The 17,181-nt window shown below is 44.5% G+C and overlaps 1 protein-coding gene across 1 annotated transcript; it reads left to right on the top strand.

The window, feature by feature from the left end:
• The first annotated feature begins 1,432 nt into the window (after positions 1 to 1,432).
• Positions 1,433 to 16,924, top strand: onecut3b (one cut homeobox 3b). The gene is made up of 2 exons (XM_022216658.2): positions 1,433 to 2,526; positions 12,026 to 16,924. The coding sequence occupies exons 1-2, from the start codon at positions 1,446 to 1,448 to the stop codon at positions 12,397 to 12,399; spliced, it is 1,455 nt and encodes a 484-aa protein (XP_022072350.1). The 5' UTR covers positions 1,433 to 1,445; the 3' UTR covers positions 12,400 to 16,924.
• Positions 16,925 to 17,181: the final 257 nt, after the last annotated feature.

Here is a 17,181-nt window from a genome sequence, read left to right as displayed (position 1 = left end):
AAAAGTTTCTCAGACTTCCTCAGACTATTGAAGAGACACACGAACACACACACACGCAGTCAGATAAAACGGGCAGCATCTGCATATCGGCTGGACGCTTGAATGAAGCGGACGGTAAAAGCATCAATCACCGGCACCGAGCCCGGAGCCGATCTGCTCCTGCAGCTGTCCCAGTGTCCATTTATTTCTTTCAGTTAGTGAGCAGAGAGATTATGGACATCTAGCGAAGAATATCTGTCCGAAAACAAATGTAGTTTCATGTAAAATTGACAATAACACGTGAAGAAAGCAGCTTATTGTGATTACTATTAGTCTTAGTAAGAAGTTTCTAAGCATTTTACAGCTTTACGTTGCGGTGATCCAAATTTTAATTCAGCGTTAAATCTCAGCTGGTACCTCTCAAGATCAGACCTTTATTTTGTTGTAGAATGTTCTTCCATAAATTCTAGTAAATTAGAAACTCACTTCCCCCTCATCTGCTGCAACGCCTTCTGTAACTCAGTTTTATTTTTTAGTGCACCATATGGAATATATAACAGAATAATATTTCTGATGGCGGTGAAGTGCGTTTGTTCTCTCTCTGGCCTGCAGCGTTGGGATCCTAACTTTGTGACCTCCTTCACCCCCCTCTCCTCCTCCCAACCCCCCCCCCCCCCCCCCCCCAGCCGGCCTGCGCCACGTCATTAATCTCTGTCAATCAATACTTCGATCAGGTATATCACTAAGCGCATAAATGCAAAACCATACAGTCCGTGGGAAAACAAAGTTTATCTGTAAGGAACTCCTGCGTGCGTAAAATAGATACGGACTGTATTTTACGCACATCGCGAGTCAGGACATCTGCCTGTCTGTTTCTGTCACACGTGCACAGGCACGGCCCGGATACGCGTGCGCACACCTGCTCACATCTAAAAGTCATCTTTGGCGCTAGTACGTTTACACTTTCTACACAATAAGCAGACGCAAGTTAAGTTGGCACTCTGAGATAACCCGATTTAGAGGTTGGAAAGCCGCGTCTTCACCCCACTGAGGAAGACTGTTTAGACAACTCTGCTCGTGCCCGTCCCACGTTTTAAATACACTGAGGCGCGTTCCCATCTCTCTGACACGCGGCTCAACCTGCTCTTAGTGGAAGCGCTGTTGGACCAGAGATGAGATATAGCCCTGGAGAGCTCCCAGCCACATGAATGCATAAAGCGCCACGACGCCGCGGAGTCGCTTGGTTCTGAGCCCGCCTCGGACACAACAGAACTTCTCTTCACCGCACCGGATCGATCGGAGATTTTCCTTTTAATCAATGGATTGGCGTTCAAACCGGTTGGTGATTTTATTGCTCCGGGAGGGCTAAAAAAGGGGGTAAAGAAAGAGCGCGTATTCCTGAGTGAGAGAGGAGACATAGGGGGAGAGGGTGGGAGGGTGGGACAGGGAACGTTTATCCTTCAGCTATGGAGCTCACCATGGAGAACCTTCACAGCGTCTCCTCGCACTCCCAGGCGGGGGACCTCATGAGCTCCCCGCACGCTCGGCCGTCGCCGTCCCCCAGCTCCACTCCCAGAAATCTGGTCTCGCACGCTCCCGGTGGGCGGTCAGCCATGGTCTCCGGTATGGCCTCGCTGCTGGAAGGGACCGGCGGGGACTACCGGACAGACCCGTCCGCGTTATCCGGACACCTCCATCCGTCCATCAGCATGTGTGAGACCGGGATGAGCCTTAGTAACACCTACACAACCCTGACCCCCCTCCAGCATCTACCTCCGATATCCACCGTCGCGGATAAGTTTCACCACCCGCACTCCCACCACCACGCTGCCGCCCATCAGCGACTCTCCGCCGGGAACGTCAGTGGGAGCTTCACGCTGATGCGGGACGACCACCGGGGGCTTACTTCCATGGGCAACCTGTACAGTCACTACCCCAAAGAGATGTCCGTGTCCGGGATGAGCCACGGCTCGCTCTCCCCGCTGTCCAGCGGGCTGGGCTCCCTGCACAACTCCCAGCAGCCGCTCTCAGCCTACGGTCCCGGCGCGCACCTCTCCACCGACGCCAAGATGTTGTCCCCGGTGTCGGGCTTCGAGTCCCACGCGTCCATGCTGTCCCGAAGCGACCAAGAGCACCTGGCCAGGAGTTTAGGGGGCCACAGCCACGGCATGATCTCCAACCTCAACGGCATGCACCACCACCCGCACAGTCACCTCCACTCGCAGGCGAACGGCGCGGTGATGCTGGGGGACCGGGAGAGGCACGGCCACGGAGCCAACCAGGGAGTATCAGGCTCGGGCATCCAGGCGGAGGAAATCAACACAAAGGAGGTGGCTCAGAGGATAACGGCCGAGTTAAAGCGGTACTCCATCCCGCAGGCCATATTCGCCCAGAGGATCTTAAGCCGGTCGCAGGGCACCTTGTCAGACCTGCTACGGAACCCCAAACCGTGGAGTAAGCTCAAGTCTGGCCGGGAGACTTTCAGGAGGATGTGGAAGTGGCTGCAGGAGCCCGAGTTCCAGCGGATGTCTGCGCTCCGGCTTGCCGGTAAGACACAGTCCCATGAGTGTTCTTATTTCACATTAAAAGAGTGTGAGTTAGGAACCAGCCCGGTCACCTCCCACCGTTATATCCTGAGTAGCAACTAAAACTTGCGGCAAAGAGGCCTTAAAGCTTCAGCACCACGGACAGCTCCAGTGCGCAGCGGCTTCATCCAGTAAACCAACTGTATCCTGATTCCCTAAAACCTTAAACAAACACAGCCAATCCACAGACAGAGAACAAATCTATTAGCATTTAATTCAGATCTCTAGAAACTAATAACATTAATGCTTTGTGTACATTTGCGGTCGGTTATAAACTGAATTTGCAGGTCTATATTTTTTTATCGACACATAGCAAAACGTGATTGATTCACAATAAACCTCGAAATAGTTTTCCTCCCGCGACGCCTGTTTTCTGTGCTCAGCACACACACAGGGCAGAGATGGAGGAGGAGGAGGTGTGGGGATACTGAGCACAACTAGTTGCGCGGGAGAAAGCGGGGTGACCCCAGGCTGCCTGATCAATACTCCAGTTCCCACTCTCCCTTTTAAATGTGGCACACGGATCAATACTCGAATCGGGAGCTGAAAGACGCAATAACCGCACGGTCTCTCCGGCTTTTCATTTAGTACTCTATAGTAAAAGCTCTACATTTAGAACACGGAAAGGTATGAAACGCATTACTGGTGTGTGATTCTGTTAAAAAAAAATCAGGGCAGAAGTGTTTCCATTGTGTGAAGTTAGATGACCATAAAGTTCACCATTTCATTTTTTTAAAAAATCGGATCATATTCTCCCATCCATGCAGCACACAAACTTATTTATTTAAAAAAAATTTTAAAAAGAAAGAATTTCAAATACATGAAATCTACTATCGTATAATACAAGTCCAGCCCTGCAGATGTGATCCCCCAGATCTATTTCAAGGCAACCTTGAGCTGCACGAACTGTTCTGATGAAATATTGATTGCAACTGGGGTGGAGATTGGTAACATGGACCAGTATAAACAGGAAAAGAGAGAGAAAATACACTTTTTGAAGCTGTAAAACACAAAGGGAGGGAAAAAATGACCACATTTTTACTCAATTTTTTCCTTAAAAATTGCACTTTTTACATCAGATTTTTTTCCCCACTGCTCGTTTCATAACTCAGAAGAGCAGAACCAACAGTGGTCCTACTGGGTTCAGGGGGATAATATAGTCCAGAAGATCAACATTAGACATTAGATTTAGAGAGAATAATGCAAAGATAGATAGAGAGATAGATAGATGAGGATTAGTAGCTGAGGCTGTGAGTGTCATTAATAGTGTTGCTCTGTCCTTTCAGTGTTTGCCTGGCTTTGCACATAGGAGATCAATAAGGCCGTTTCCCCTTCCCAACCCCCTTCTCTCCCACTCCCTGGTGCTCTCCACTCTCTGTTTTTCTTTTTCTCTCTCTCTCCTCCTCCGCCTCTCTGCAGCACATGACAATAATATCACTAATCTTTCACTGGTTAACCTGGCAACAGGCAGGCAAGTTGTTTGGCTTCAGGAGATCGTCAAAAGAGAGAGAGAGAGAGAGAGACACAGAACATTGACCGGAGGATAAGAAGAGGATGAATGCGAGTCAAACAATGCTGCACACAGAGCCATTTTCCATCCTTCCCCTCCTGCTCTCCATCTTTGAATGCCTGTCAAACTTTCCCCGTGCCATGAAAGATTAATATCAGCTTCTCATATTTTCCGAGGAACCCAAATGGGCCAAATTGGAAATGTACAAAACTTCAGTCAAACCGGCTTAAGTGCAAAAGCGAGAAAAGCAAAACTGACATGTGGAAAGGGGGAAAAAAGAGCTGCAGGAGTCGGGAGATGCCATTGATTGAGTGAGGGCAGGCAGGTTTGGGCTTTGTGTGAACAGCCAGATAGAGGCAAGGTAGTGAAAGGATCAATACCGACCTTAATAATTGATAAGTATAAGGGAGACAGAGGCGAGAGGGGAAGGAAGAGAGAGGCAGTGTTAGCGCTTGTAACAGCATCTTCTAGGTAAGCAAAGTCAAATCTGTGGTTAACAGCCGAGGACCACACAGCAGCCTTCCTGCCTAAACACCACGGCAGAGGGTGTGTAAGTGGTTTTGAAAATCGCTGTTTACACCCCCAAAACATCCTCCGAAATATCAATAGCAGCACATCTGACACCAGCAGGGATGGCGTAGACTTCCAGGAGCTGAGAAAACTCACATCTGAATGCATTTATGAGGCCCAGAAAAGAAGCCACGGCTGCTGAGTTTTGTAACAAAGGAGCCGCCGATATTTCAGCTCGAAATCAGAGCATGAGGGCTGATATTTTAACACAAACATCAAAAAGAGCGGAGCCAGAGAGAATCTTCCAGCAGACAAAGGGCATCAGAGCATCCAGAAGCCTATGGAGACGTAGTAATGAGTGCTTTCTGCTCATGTCAGCGAATCCTCAAAGCAATCCAAGGTTGTGATGTCATTTGATTTTAAAGGTTGCTATGCTTTATGGGGTTTGTAATGCGTCTTTATGGAGGCCTGCGAGCACATTTCATTGAGTGCATGTGCGTACATGCATGCGTGTGTGCGCGAGCGAGAGAGAGAGTGCCTTCACATGCACGTGTGTGACTGGGTTATAGAGTGTGTCTGCACTATACATTGTTCAGGCTTATCTGACTCGCTCTGAATCGGTATTGATTTCCTCTCTTCTGCGCCCTCATATTCTCTCTCTCCTTCCTTCCCTCCCACCCTGCCTCCCCCTTTTCTTTCTCTCCTGGCTCTGTACCAGCATCGGCAAAAGCAGATCCTTCGCCTTCCAGCCTTAATTCATTTCTGCTCTCTGGTCATCTCTCTGTGGAACAGACAGGACTGATTTTGCATAGCCAGTGCTGGCACACCGCTGTGAAATATTTTGACACTCAGTATGAATGAATGAGAGCGAATGTGCTGGGAAACCTACAGGAGAGGCAGAGGATGAAAACGCTTTAAATACTTGCAGAGCTTCATGCAAACTGCAAAACAGCCTCCGGGAAATTATTTAAAAAGACATAAATTAGATGTATGTGGCCTGCATTGAAAGCTAGTTCCTTATTCTACAGTGTTCCAAATCATTATTTCTATCTAAATATGAAAATATAGCTGTGTGTTGGATGAGTTTAGTTTGAAAATGGATGAAACTAGATGGCAGAGGTGTATTATACTCTTCTTTTGAGTATGAATCTCCTTCTCATGATAAAAATGTATCTAAACATTCTAACAGATTGTAATTTTCTTGATTTGACCCATCCCTTAATCAAAGTTGTCAGTTTTTCTTTGTTTACACTTTGGATGACTATTGTTTCCTCTATTGTCACACAGCATCACACCAATAAAACCCTTAAGTCATTTTAAATTAGTCAGGAGGGAATAACATGCTTGGTTTCCAACTTCATCATACCTGAACTTATTTCAGCTTTAGAGAATACCTGTGTGTGGGTGTGTGTGAGGTGTGAGGTGAAATATTACCACGTATTTTAGTTTTCCATTTAGTTTCTTATAATTATGGCCCACCAGGGGAAACCGACACACATTTAATTTATAAATTAATAATTGGCGGTCGAATTAACAACTATTGTTCCTTAAGAACTGATTTAGATTAAATATATTTTTCGTTAAGTTCAAATTTTAAAAGTCACTGTGCTGTCTGTCGGTGTTGTTAGAGATGTGATACAGACCGAATATTTCGCTCATTAGTGCTCTCATTAAATTAAAGGCTGGCACTTTCAAAATTAAAGCATTAAAAACAAACGACAAAAAAATATATTACAACACATTCCTTCGCACCAAAAATTCCCATTATTTAAATCCCTTAATGACATATTAAAAAAAGACATTTTAGCTAATAGAAATTGAGCATTATTTTATTTTATAATAACCTGCTTTTCTTTAAAACTTTCCCTCAGTGGTGCATTTTCAGTTTTTTCTCCGTGTCTAGGGTCACAAAATCATACACAAATATTAGATTGAAGCCTGCGCTCTCTGGACAGAAATTTTCCATTTAATTGTGAGTTGTTTACTGCCACAAAAAAATAGATGAAAAAGAGAGACTCACATTTTGCTAAGGAAAAGCGGAGAGGTTTGAAAACAGCATTTAGCGCGAAACTCGCAGACGGTTTATAGACCACAAGCCGATAGCTGAGAGGCTGTAAAGCTGCCGATCAGTCGCCTCAACAGGACAACACACAGGCTTTAAAACCGACGAAGAAACGACAGCTTTCAAATAAACCAATCCTAATCAATGGAGAGTATTTTTAAGGATGAAGGGACGGTTTGGTTTCCAATCCGCCGCTTGTTGTTGTTGTTTACGGGTGGCATCCGGGCGTTTTTTCTTTGCTTTTTTTTTTTTTAACCTACTTCCCAGCAATGAATAGGCCTATAATATGATCAATATAATCAATAAGCGTACATCTGAGAGGTGTGACAGAGAGTGATTGACACCAAACTGTTTCTCGCCTGCAGTAGTCCGTCCAGGGCGGGAGAGGGCCCGTCTCACCGCACACAAAGCCCGATCTCATCCGTCCGTCCAGGCGTCGACTAGCAGCAGCACGGTGCGGTTAGTTCACCGTCTGCCCCTCATGCCCCATCTGCACACACACACACACACACACACACACACCCTCATTCACACACTTAACACCACCACTGATGTTAACTATGTGTCAGATTGTAGATATGCTAGAGAGAAGTAAAGAAAGGAAGCACACACTTGCATTGTCATGTCTCCAAATCAGAGGATAAAGATAGATCCACTTATTGGCTTTCAGATTCTCACTGTGATACCTTGAGGAGATGATATCTGAGGAGCTCATGTTTCCTCCAGCACATTCAACATTTCAAAACACAGCAGACAGAGTGTCTTCAGACTGAATCCTATTCATAGTTCAACTATTGTGTAACTCCAATCAGCTGTTTTCCTATGTTATTCAGTGGGAAACTTAAAGCCCCCTTCACTTTCAAATGTGTTTTATGTTGTTATTCTGCTTCGGATGCATGTGCAGAGTTTGAAAATGGACGGCTGTTTCCACATCCCTCTGCTGAAGGAATAAAGTTTCATCATGTTAAACACATGGGTGCAGCATCAGGATTTAGTGCAGAGGCCATACTCCTGACACACGAGGAAACAGAAACTGACTTTTCAGGTCAGTCTGATGCATCTTGCATGCAGCTGAATTTGTGAGCAAAAAAACAGAATGATTTCATATCATTTTAATTATTTTTTGAAGAAAAGACATTAGACTGCTCCAAAGAGAACATTTTCTACATGTCTGAAAGCATGTAAATATAGTCTATATAGAGCCACAGCAGTCTCTCATGTGCAACTTTACAAACTAAACCCAACCAGCACACACATACTGCCCCTTTCCTCTTCATATATGCTGCAGCAGTGTGTGCACGCTGCCCACACACTGAAAGGCAAAAGCAGAAACAACAGCAGCCACTTAAGTCATAAAGCAGAGCTGCTCTTAAATGAGGCCCAAGTGCCACTTAACATGCTGAACAGCCAGCGAGTTAATCTTTGTATCGGTGAGAGGTTGAGATTAAACAAAGTGGCAGTTGCCTGATACCTTTGGCGTCGCTGACACCAGGACATATGAAAGAGGCGACACGAGCAAGTGCCACTTGAGACCGCTGAGCGCCACCGCTTGTCTATTCAGAAAAGCCCATTTGGTAATGAGGCAACTAAAGACGGCCTACAACGGTTTGGTTCTTGTCTCTAGAGAGGCAGCTTTAATGAGCAGCTCCCTCTCTTCCTTCCCTGTGGTCCTATCCATTGCTGCAGCAGGGAATGTTCAGGAGGCCAGAGGAGTCTCATTTGAAATTGACCTATTGATTATCTGAAATATGTACTGACCAGGCCCAGGCCTTGTGCTAACTCCCTGGTACCAGTGGCGAGGATGGCGGATGTGCTTTGCTCCCTCTACAGGCTCTGCTCAGCTCCCCTTTGAGCTGATGGAGGAGAACCAGAGTGGTGTTGGCATTGTAAAATGGCCGGTAGCAGAAGTTGTTCGAAAACAGGCATTACATATTAAATTATCACTATATTAGCACTAGCATTCAGTCATTACATTAGGGAGTATTGAGTTTGGTTTGAGACAGCACTTAGAGAGCCTGGAGGAGATTCTGGCATGGCTGGGCCTGAACCAATTGAATAAACGTTCCATGAAATGGTTCTGAAGTGCGGATCAATCAATATGGGGGCTATCAATCTGAGGGCAAATTAAAACAATTGAGAAAAACAACAAGAGGAAAACAGTTGAGGAAGTGGAGGTAGGGATGGAGTGATGTATCTGCCGAGGCTCTGATGTGGGGAACAGAGATGTAACCTGCACTGGAGGCTGAGGAAAAAGATCTTAATTCTGCTTCGCTTGCAGTAGCAAAACATGAACAATGACAACGCATGCACGCTCACACACACAGGCATGCATACACATGTGCACATTCATATTGATCCCCACCTCACAGTCAAATCTGTTTACTGCTGTTGTCTAAACCTGCTGTAAAGTCATCAATCATTTGCATACACCACCTCCACACTGCAGCCAGCCTTATTTATCCTCCCTCACTCCCTCCTCTCATCCTTCCCTCTTTTCTTTCCAAACAGTCACCAAGCCTGGGATTAATATCATTCCCCTCTGCTTATTTCACTCTCCATCGTGCACGAGCACTTGAGCATTCAAAATGCAAAAAAAACCCAGAAACAAGCAGTGATTTTATAGCTGAGAGTCGACCCTTTGTCCTCCTCAGAGCTCCCAGACTGGATGTCTGCCACTCTTCTTTTGCGCCACATCTCCTTTGTTCTTCCACAGATAAACAATTTCTCCTCATCTGTCTGTCACAAAGCGCGTTCGCGAGCTCCCTAGTGCGAGGCGCGCGCACACGTCTTCACGCACACACACAGACACACACACACACCTCGCTCTCGCGGATCGATGGGGATCGATCGGGTGGGGAAGGGAGCCCTGATTACTGGACCACGTGTTCGGGAGAAAACCGCGGAAAATCGATCATTGCAGCTTTTTAGGGCAGCAGAACAGAACAGACTCCCTCCAGTCTCCACAGCCAGAGCCGAGCCTACTGACGGTGCATCCAGCCACGGCAGACCGCTTCTTTGTCAGCATTTCACATCACGCTCCTCCAGTTTCAGCAAGACGCACAGACCCTCAGGCCAGACACTCTGTCCACCACAACCTCTGCGTTTGAGGGGATTTCTTTATCTTTACGCACACAAAGCTCATTTATTGCCACCTGTGCTGACAAATAGATGTTCAGCAACTAAACTAACATTAACAGTGTGTTTTACTGACAGTGTGTAGCCTTCTTTAGATCATTCATCGGGCCCTGCAGGTCTGAGACTCATTTCATTTCCTTTACTTTCAGCTCATGTCCACACTTCCAAGATGGACTTGTGTGATTTCAGACTTGCTTGAAATTCATCCACTTAGCTTCCTCAATCATTTTTTTCAGGTTACCGGAAATATTTAGTTTCTTTAGTGTAGCATTCAAGGACAATCAGACATCTGGGTGTTCACACTCAGTTAAATCCATCCACCAAGTACATCGTAAATATGAATCTGTTGGTGGTGGAAAACTGAACTGTTTTCTGACTGTGTAAGAATTAGCTGTTTAACAATCAAATCTTAAACCTTGGAGTGTTTGTGAACTCACCAACAGGAAATGTGCACTGTAAAAAAAAAGAAGTAAAAAAAATATAATTTTTAAGCACCTGGGAATCAAAAATATCACTGCTAAATATGTGAAAATAACTACCCCACACAAAACAGTAATTTTTCATAAGCAAAATACATTTTCTAGCTTTAATTTAATATATTTACATGTGTAAAAAACAATGAAATTACCTGTAAATGTGGTGAATTATTTTTAAATGCAAAGAATCTGGCTTTATGCTGCATTAATGGGCCATTATTGGTTGGGTTTTATTATATCATTTATGTAAAAAATATTTAAACAATTTCAAAATACTGCTTTAAAAACAGCCTTTCTGTTTCAAATTTGCAAAAAAAAAAAAAATCTGCTGCTAATTTCCTATCATGTCAAGTATAATGAGTTTTACATGCAACTTTACATCTGTTCACCTATAAAATTGATGGATTTACCTTTAAAAAAAGTAAAAACATTTTGTAAAATCTTATTTTACATTTGACATTTAAAGTCAATCTATTTGTTTTAATATTGACATCTGTTTGTTTAAAAATGCAGGGAAAAGGTAAAATACATCGGAAAAAATGGTTAAATTCAGGATTTGATCTGAAAACTAAGACAACTTAAAACTCCCCAAGTTATTATTGACAGATAATAGTGTCCTGTTGGAAGGTAAGAAATCAGTCTAAACACTCAGAACATGTTTAGCAACTCACAATAAATAATATACAACAATCAGAATACAAAAATCACCAGCATATCCATAAAACAATGCCAAGGTGATCTAATAACCCAAAGTTCTGCTTTAGAGGAGATTTTCTTTAGGCTAAAATCTTCACCCTCAGCATCCATCCATTCTCTATACACCGCTTTATCCTATGGGCATCTCACATTTTAATATTGTGGTCTCCAGTTCTGACTCCCATTGTTTTCAACATCTCTATTCTTTCTTTATTAACCCATCTCTGTTAGATGTACTTTTTAATTTATTCACTTGTCTTCCAAATATGCCTTTCTTCCAATATTATACGTTTAATTTAATCCTGGACTTCTCTTTGAAGCCAACACAGGCTGTCTGCTGCACTTTTAAAAGTAATGTTTGGACACAAAAAACAAAATTTGGCATCCAACTATTTGAGTTATGACAACTTCTAATAACATTAAGTTCAATCAACACACCACACCGAGTTACAGAACATAAGGGATTAGTTTTCACTCTACAGTCAAAATGATGTTTAATTGCTGGTCTTAACAGTCTGTAGTTGTCCATGCATGTCAAGATAAGGGAGGAAACCTGAATCCTAACCTCATGGTAAAGAAAAACTTTGTTATCAAGCCATTTAATGAAGTAACTTGAACTTAGTTTAAAATCAACTAATGCAGGAATTTGAGTTTTAGCTACAATATCAGGTTAATGCAAGATTAGTATGACAACACAGTCTATCAACACAACGTTTGCAACTTAAAACGTTGATCTAATTCAACAAATTGGACTTAAAAAAAACTTGCATCAATGCTTTTAATGGACTTGATGCTGTTAGGATGACTGACAACCTACACAGACATGATATCAGTTACATTTTACATTCAAATAAAGCACTAGGACTCCCATAACACACACAAACACACCCTTTCCCTTTTTTGTCTTGTTTTCTTTGGTTCTTTCCTGTTTGCCATCAACCCTTCAATAATTAAGACACGTGTTGAATTGATTGCAGCTCTCTTAATCGTCCAGTTCTGCATTTTGTATTCAGATTACATGATGAAACTTACCTGTCCTTTCCTGTCCTCTTCTCCTTCCCTCTGCCTGCAGCCTGTAAACGTAAGGAGGAGGACCGAGGCCGAGAGCGCAACCAGGTGCCAAAGAAGCAGCGACTGGTCTTCACCGACCTGCAGCGTCGCACCCTGGTAGCCATCTTCAGAGAGAACCGGCGCCCGTCCAAGGAGATGCAGCTCACCATCTCCCAGCAGCTGGGCCTGGAGCTCTCCACCGTCTCCAACTTCTTCATGAACTCACGCCGCCGCTGTCCGGACCGCTGGGACACAGAGGAGCACAGTCACGGGGTGCACGGTCACGGCCACGTGCACACGCCCCACGGAAACAGCAACAACAACAACAACAACAACAGCGGCGCGTCACCGATCCAACCCGGCACCTCCTCTGCCACCACGTTCTCCAAGGCCTGACGGGGCTGGCCGGAGACGTTTCATTCACCTCAAAGCAGTGGGCTCTAATCGTGCAGAGCTGCTGGGTGTGTAATTGCAGATCTGATTCACCTGCGCAAAGTGCTGAGGACTTGTGCAGATGAATCAGATCTTCTCTCCATGTGTTTTCTTTTTTCTTTTCAATCTGAATGTCATGCGTATAGGGACTAACTTCAAATCCAGTAGCTTTAAGAGAGTTTCCCTCAAACAATCACACGTGGCTCTCAGTTAATCCACCTGAAAACCAAAGAAAACCCACCCACCACACTGTGGGTCTGAGTTGAAGCCTTGATAAGAGAGCTTTTCCCTCACCTTTTTTTGCTTCAGGGAATCGGTAGCGTTAAGACCTTGAGCGGTCTTCACAAATCAGCCAGAGATCAGACGGCAGGTGCATCTGCTGCGCTCTGATCCTCATTTCAGCGCCTAAAGGCTGATTGATGAGGTGCGTTTCTGTGTCAAGTGTCTGTGAAACGCTCTCTGCAGGTCCTAACCACACACCACCTCGTGGCTCTGCATCATTGCATGCATGCGTGTTTGTCGTGCGTGTGCATGTGCGTAAAAGTCTACATGCTCCATGTGCTCCAAGCGCGTAAAAATTCCCCTGCAGTCTCTCAGCCCCGCTCCACGTCAGAGTAACAGCGCCACCTGCTGGCCAATTTAAACCAACATGTGAACATGCCTCTTCATGTTGGTGTAGTTTCAGCTTCATATCTCCAGCAGGCCAAAACATTACAGCCAGCAGTGTAAATTTGCATTAGGACGCACATAAAACACGACTTAGGCAAAATTGTCGCCCTGCAAACCCCAGACAAAAACGCTAAAACGTGATCATCCTCACACCCTTTGATACATATTTGAATGTCCGTCTATTAAGACTCATTGTATGGCTGCCTGCGTAGACTGTGTAGCTGCTTGAGAGGTTATTTTCAGGTTACAAAAAGGAGAACAATCAAACAAGGGGCGACGCTCGGCTCATTAGAGAGCGTTGCCCCCGAGTGTAGGGAGCGATAGAGGGAGGGGGGTCTGCTCTGTTCTAGTGGCCAAACACAGAGGTCAAATGTCACAATACAGGATCCCGAGTGCCAATGACGTTTGCCTCTTTATGATAATCAGAGAACAGACGCAGGCCTCTCCGTCGCCGTGCGCCCCGCTGTGTCCGGTCTGTGTCATTACAACCTTCAAACTGCGAGCACTATACGGGCACGTTGCCTGTTCCATACCTCAGAAAAACACTGATGTGATCAACGTGAAACACAATGAACTGTAAATACTCTTTGATTTCTTCTCTCTTTCTCTCCAACTTATCTATTCTCTATTTATCTACTCTCTTGCTACCCCCCACCCCCACCCCGATGTGTCTTTCTTTCATTTCCTCCCCTCCCTAACTATTGATGCGGGTAATAATAGCACCATAGACACATGGTTTCTCTCTCGTGACTATTGTGCTATGTTGTGCTGAAACTATATGTAAAGAAGCACCTTGTCGACAAAATGTAAAAAATTTAAAGATCGAAAACAAACAAAAAAAGACAAATCAACATGTCATAGACTGATCCTATGCACAGACAAGGAAGGGATACCACAAGTGACAAACTGTGCATATTTGTGAACGCCTGTGTGAGCGAACAGATGGACTGTCTGGACGTGAAGGACCTCTTCCTTGATCTTTAAACTTTGACCTCTTTGAACTGGACTGTCGCTGCATTCCTCTGCTGATGGTGTTCATTTTCTTTGTGTCTTTTTCGAATTGTTCTTATTCTTGTTATTTATTTTAGTGGGCAAAGCCACTTGTTGTGTAGCATCTTCTAGCGGGAGATAATCATATTAGAGAGGAGACGGGAGGAAGAAGGGTTGCAGCAGGGGAGGCAGGAGCATCAGAGGCCCATCATGAGACTGGAAGGAACCATTTAACATTTAAGGGGACATTCCTCCACTAACTGCTCGTTAAGTGGTGCACTACAACAGATTTCCTGATGGAGGTGTCATTTAGGAATTCTTCCAGGAGTCCAGAGGAGGGAAAAAGTGCAGATTTGTGACCCAAAGCAGAGAGTTAGCGGTGGAGACACATTAGTGTGTGTTTGTGTGGCTACCTCAGAATAACGCCGACTGTGACACGGCCATCAATACCAAAGATACTTCAATCCTGCTGTGTTCACACAAACACCACACACACACATGCAGACACACACACACACACACACACACACACACACATGCAGAGTCGCAGGTAGATGCAGAGGTGCGGGTTTGCACTTCCACAGAGCAGTCACGCTGCACGGCAAACACAACGGGGTGTTTGCGGTGTGGGAAGAGTTGAGTGCCTTTTTCCTTCAACCAGGAGTTGGACTGCTCTGATGACACACACACACGTAAACACACACATGTTTAAAGTGAACGGAGGGCACGCACTGGGTAAAGGGGTCCTCATGACATTAAAAATTCAGTTTTGTTCTCATTCAAAGAGCACCTTTTTTCACACAGAGAGGGGAAAAGATTGTTTACCGTCACCCTTTTTTCTTGTTTCTTTGACTATCCCAACTCACTCTCCATTGTACACACATGCACACACACTCCAGCCAGAGATATTTTTGTGTAATTTGTAATCCGAGTGTAGGTGTGTGTGTGTATTTGACTGTTTACAAAGCCCCCTACTCTGCCTCATTGGCCGGCCTCTAAATTGAACCCATATTGCTGTCAACCAGTGAGGAATCAGTGCAGAAATTTCTCCACCTTCCATCTCCTAAAGACACATGATGCCCGCTGGTGACCTCCGCCCATCCAAAGCCCTCTCCGCTGGTCCCTCTGTCCAGGGTAGCATTACAACAAGGCAGGCATGTGTAGACAATTCATCTCGATATACCTCAAAATCTTTATTGTAAAGGTTAATGTAGTGAAACAATAATGACGACGTTTAGCAATGAGAGTGGCGCTGAAGTCACGGCAAAAATGATTGTTCTGGTTATTTATTTTTTTATTTATTCAAAGGAGCATTTCAAGCGTAAGCTGTTGTATGATTTTAGCATCTTTTGAGTTTATTTATATTTGTAGATTTGCACGGTGTCCTTTGTGGAACTAATCGAAAGACTGGGGCAGAAATGTGCATAAGGATGACATTAAAAGTTAGGAAAGGATATAATATCTGAGAATAGGGTAAAAACATTGCATCAAGGACACGATCATTTCAGTTTTGCATCACTTTTTTTGGCTAATTTTGTGTTTGAAGATTGTCTCCTGTGTGTGTTAAAGTGATTCCCATATTAAAAAAAAGAGAACCAACCAAAGCACCTCTGTCATTAGGGGTGGGATGAGCGATTCTGTTATGCATGGATACTATATAAGTGTATATAAACAGCAGGATGAACTGTACCTCTACAGGTGGAGAAGCCGGGAAAACAAACGGCTGGGTTTTGGTTTCCGAGTAATCTTTACATTCTTTTTAGCTCTGTGTCTTTTATGTGCTGTTTGTATAAAATCTGTGTATTTGTACGTGTTTCAGGTTCATTACTGTGTCTCTCCCCTCCTGTTGTAACTCTTCCCTTCGTGTGCGATAGCCCCCAAACACTTCCATCTCTGTATCGTTTCATCACGCAGGTTTGAGTGCGAGTTTCATTCCAGCTCATCTGTTAATCTGAATTTGATCGGCCTGGGAGAATTGTCTGCCTTAGGAGCCGGCCGAAGCTTAAACAAACAGACAGACAGGCAGCTGAAATACGGCTCCTTCCTTCCTTCCTTCCTTCCTTCCTTCCTTCCTTCCTTCCTTCCTTCCTTCCTTCCAATGCATCAAAATGGCGTCATTTGCTTATTTTTTTTCTTCCTTCAGACAGACCTCAGAGCTCTGGAAGCCCCGGTGTCGATGTTCTCTCCCTCTTCCCTTACCGATCAATCAATCAGAACCAAGTGTCTTTGTGATGGTAGAGACAATCAATTTCAAATAGAGCAGAGGCGGGAAAAAAAAGAAGAAGAGGGAGGGAGAGAGAGAAAGCGAGTGATGGAGGAGGGCAGAGAAACTGACTGGACAGGAGAGATGGGAGGAAAGGGGGGGAGAATGGCTCTTGGTGTGTTAGAGTGTGTGTGTGTGTGTGTGTGTGTGTGTGTGTGTGTGTGTGTGTGTGTGTGTGTGTGTGATCGCCTTTGACCTCTGCAGCGTGACCTTTAAGGTGGAGGCAGAGGCTTTCAGGACCCTCCCCCCGGCTATGAGGGGGTGGCGGTGGGGATCTGACTGGTTAAATGGACATCTAATCGAAGATGTTGATCAAATGCCTGCATACATATATGCACATGCATGTACACACACACACACACACCCACACACACATGCAGCCGTCACACAGAGAGCCTTTCTTCTGATCTTCATCTCAGTCATGCAGAGAGTCTGTCAGTCAATGTTGTTCTGCCTTCAGCCTGTGGAGGAAGAATCGAGTAATAACTGGAACAAATAATACACTGAATGAAAACCGGTATGGTTAAATTTTGTGTTTTGACAAAAAACAAATAAAGAAACAAGCGATTGGCTGACTGGCTTTTCTTTTTCTTTGTGATGGTTTCCTATTGTGGAGCTCTGTTGCCATCTGGTGGTGTGAAAATAAAAATGTGCAGACACTTGAGTCCCTATGCTAAAATATATCTTAATACTGAAGAGAATTTTAGAAGCTCCACCATTTGAAAAAGTTTCACCAGAAACCAAATAGATGGTCTCTAGTTTTAATTAAGATTTTTGATATTTTATGACTACTCACAGAATTTCTAGACATTTTATTTCTCAAC

The sequence above is a fragment of the Acanthochromis polyacanthus genome, chromosome 9 (assembly GCF_021347895.1).
Source record: "Acanthochromis polyacanthus isolate Apoly-LR-REF ecotype Palm Island chromosome 9, KAUST_Apoly_ChrSc, whole genome shotgun sequence".
Taxonomy (NCBI): domain Eukaryota; kingdom Metazoa; phylum Chordata; class Actinopteri; family Pomacentridae; genus Acanthochromis; species Acanthochromis polyacanthus.
Note: the sequence above shows the minus strand (reverse complement) of the source record. Positions and strands in the feature narration are given on the sequence as shown.

Bases quoted from the DNA above. Each gene is read 5' to 3' on its own strand.
- onecut3b (XM_022216658.2), top strand. From the start codon at position 1,446: ATGGAGCTCACCATGGAGAACCTTCACAGCGTCTCCTCGCACTCCCAG. The intron at 2,527-12,025 runs GTAAGACACAGT...CTCTGCCTGCAG, and splicing joins GTCTGCGCTCCGGCTTGCCG to CCTGTAAACGTAAGGAGGAG.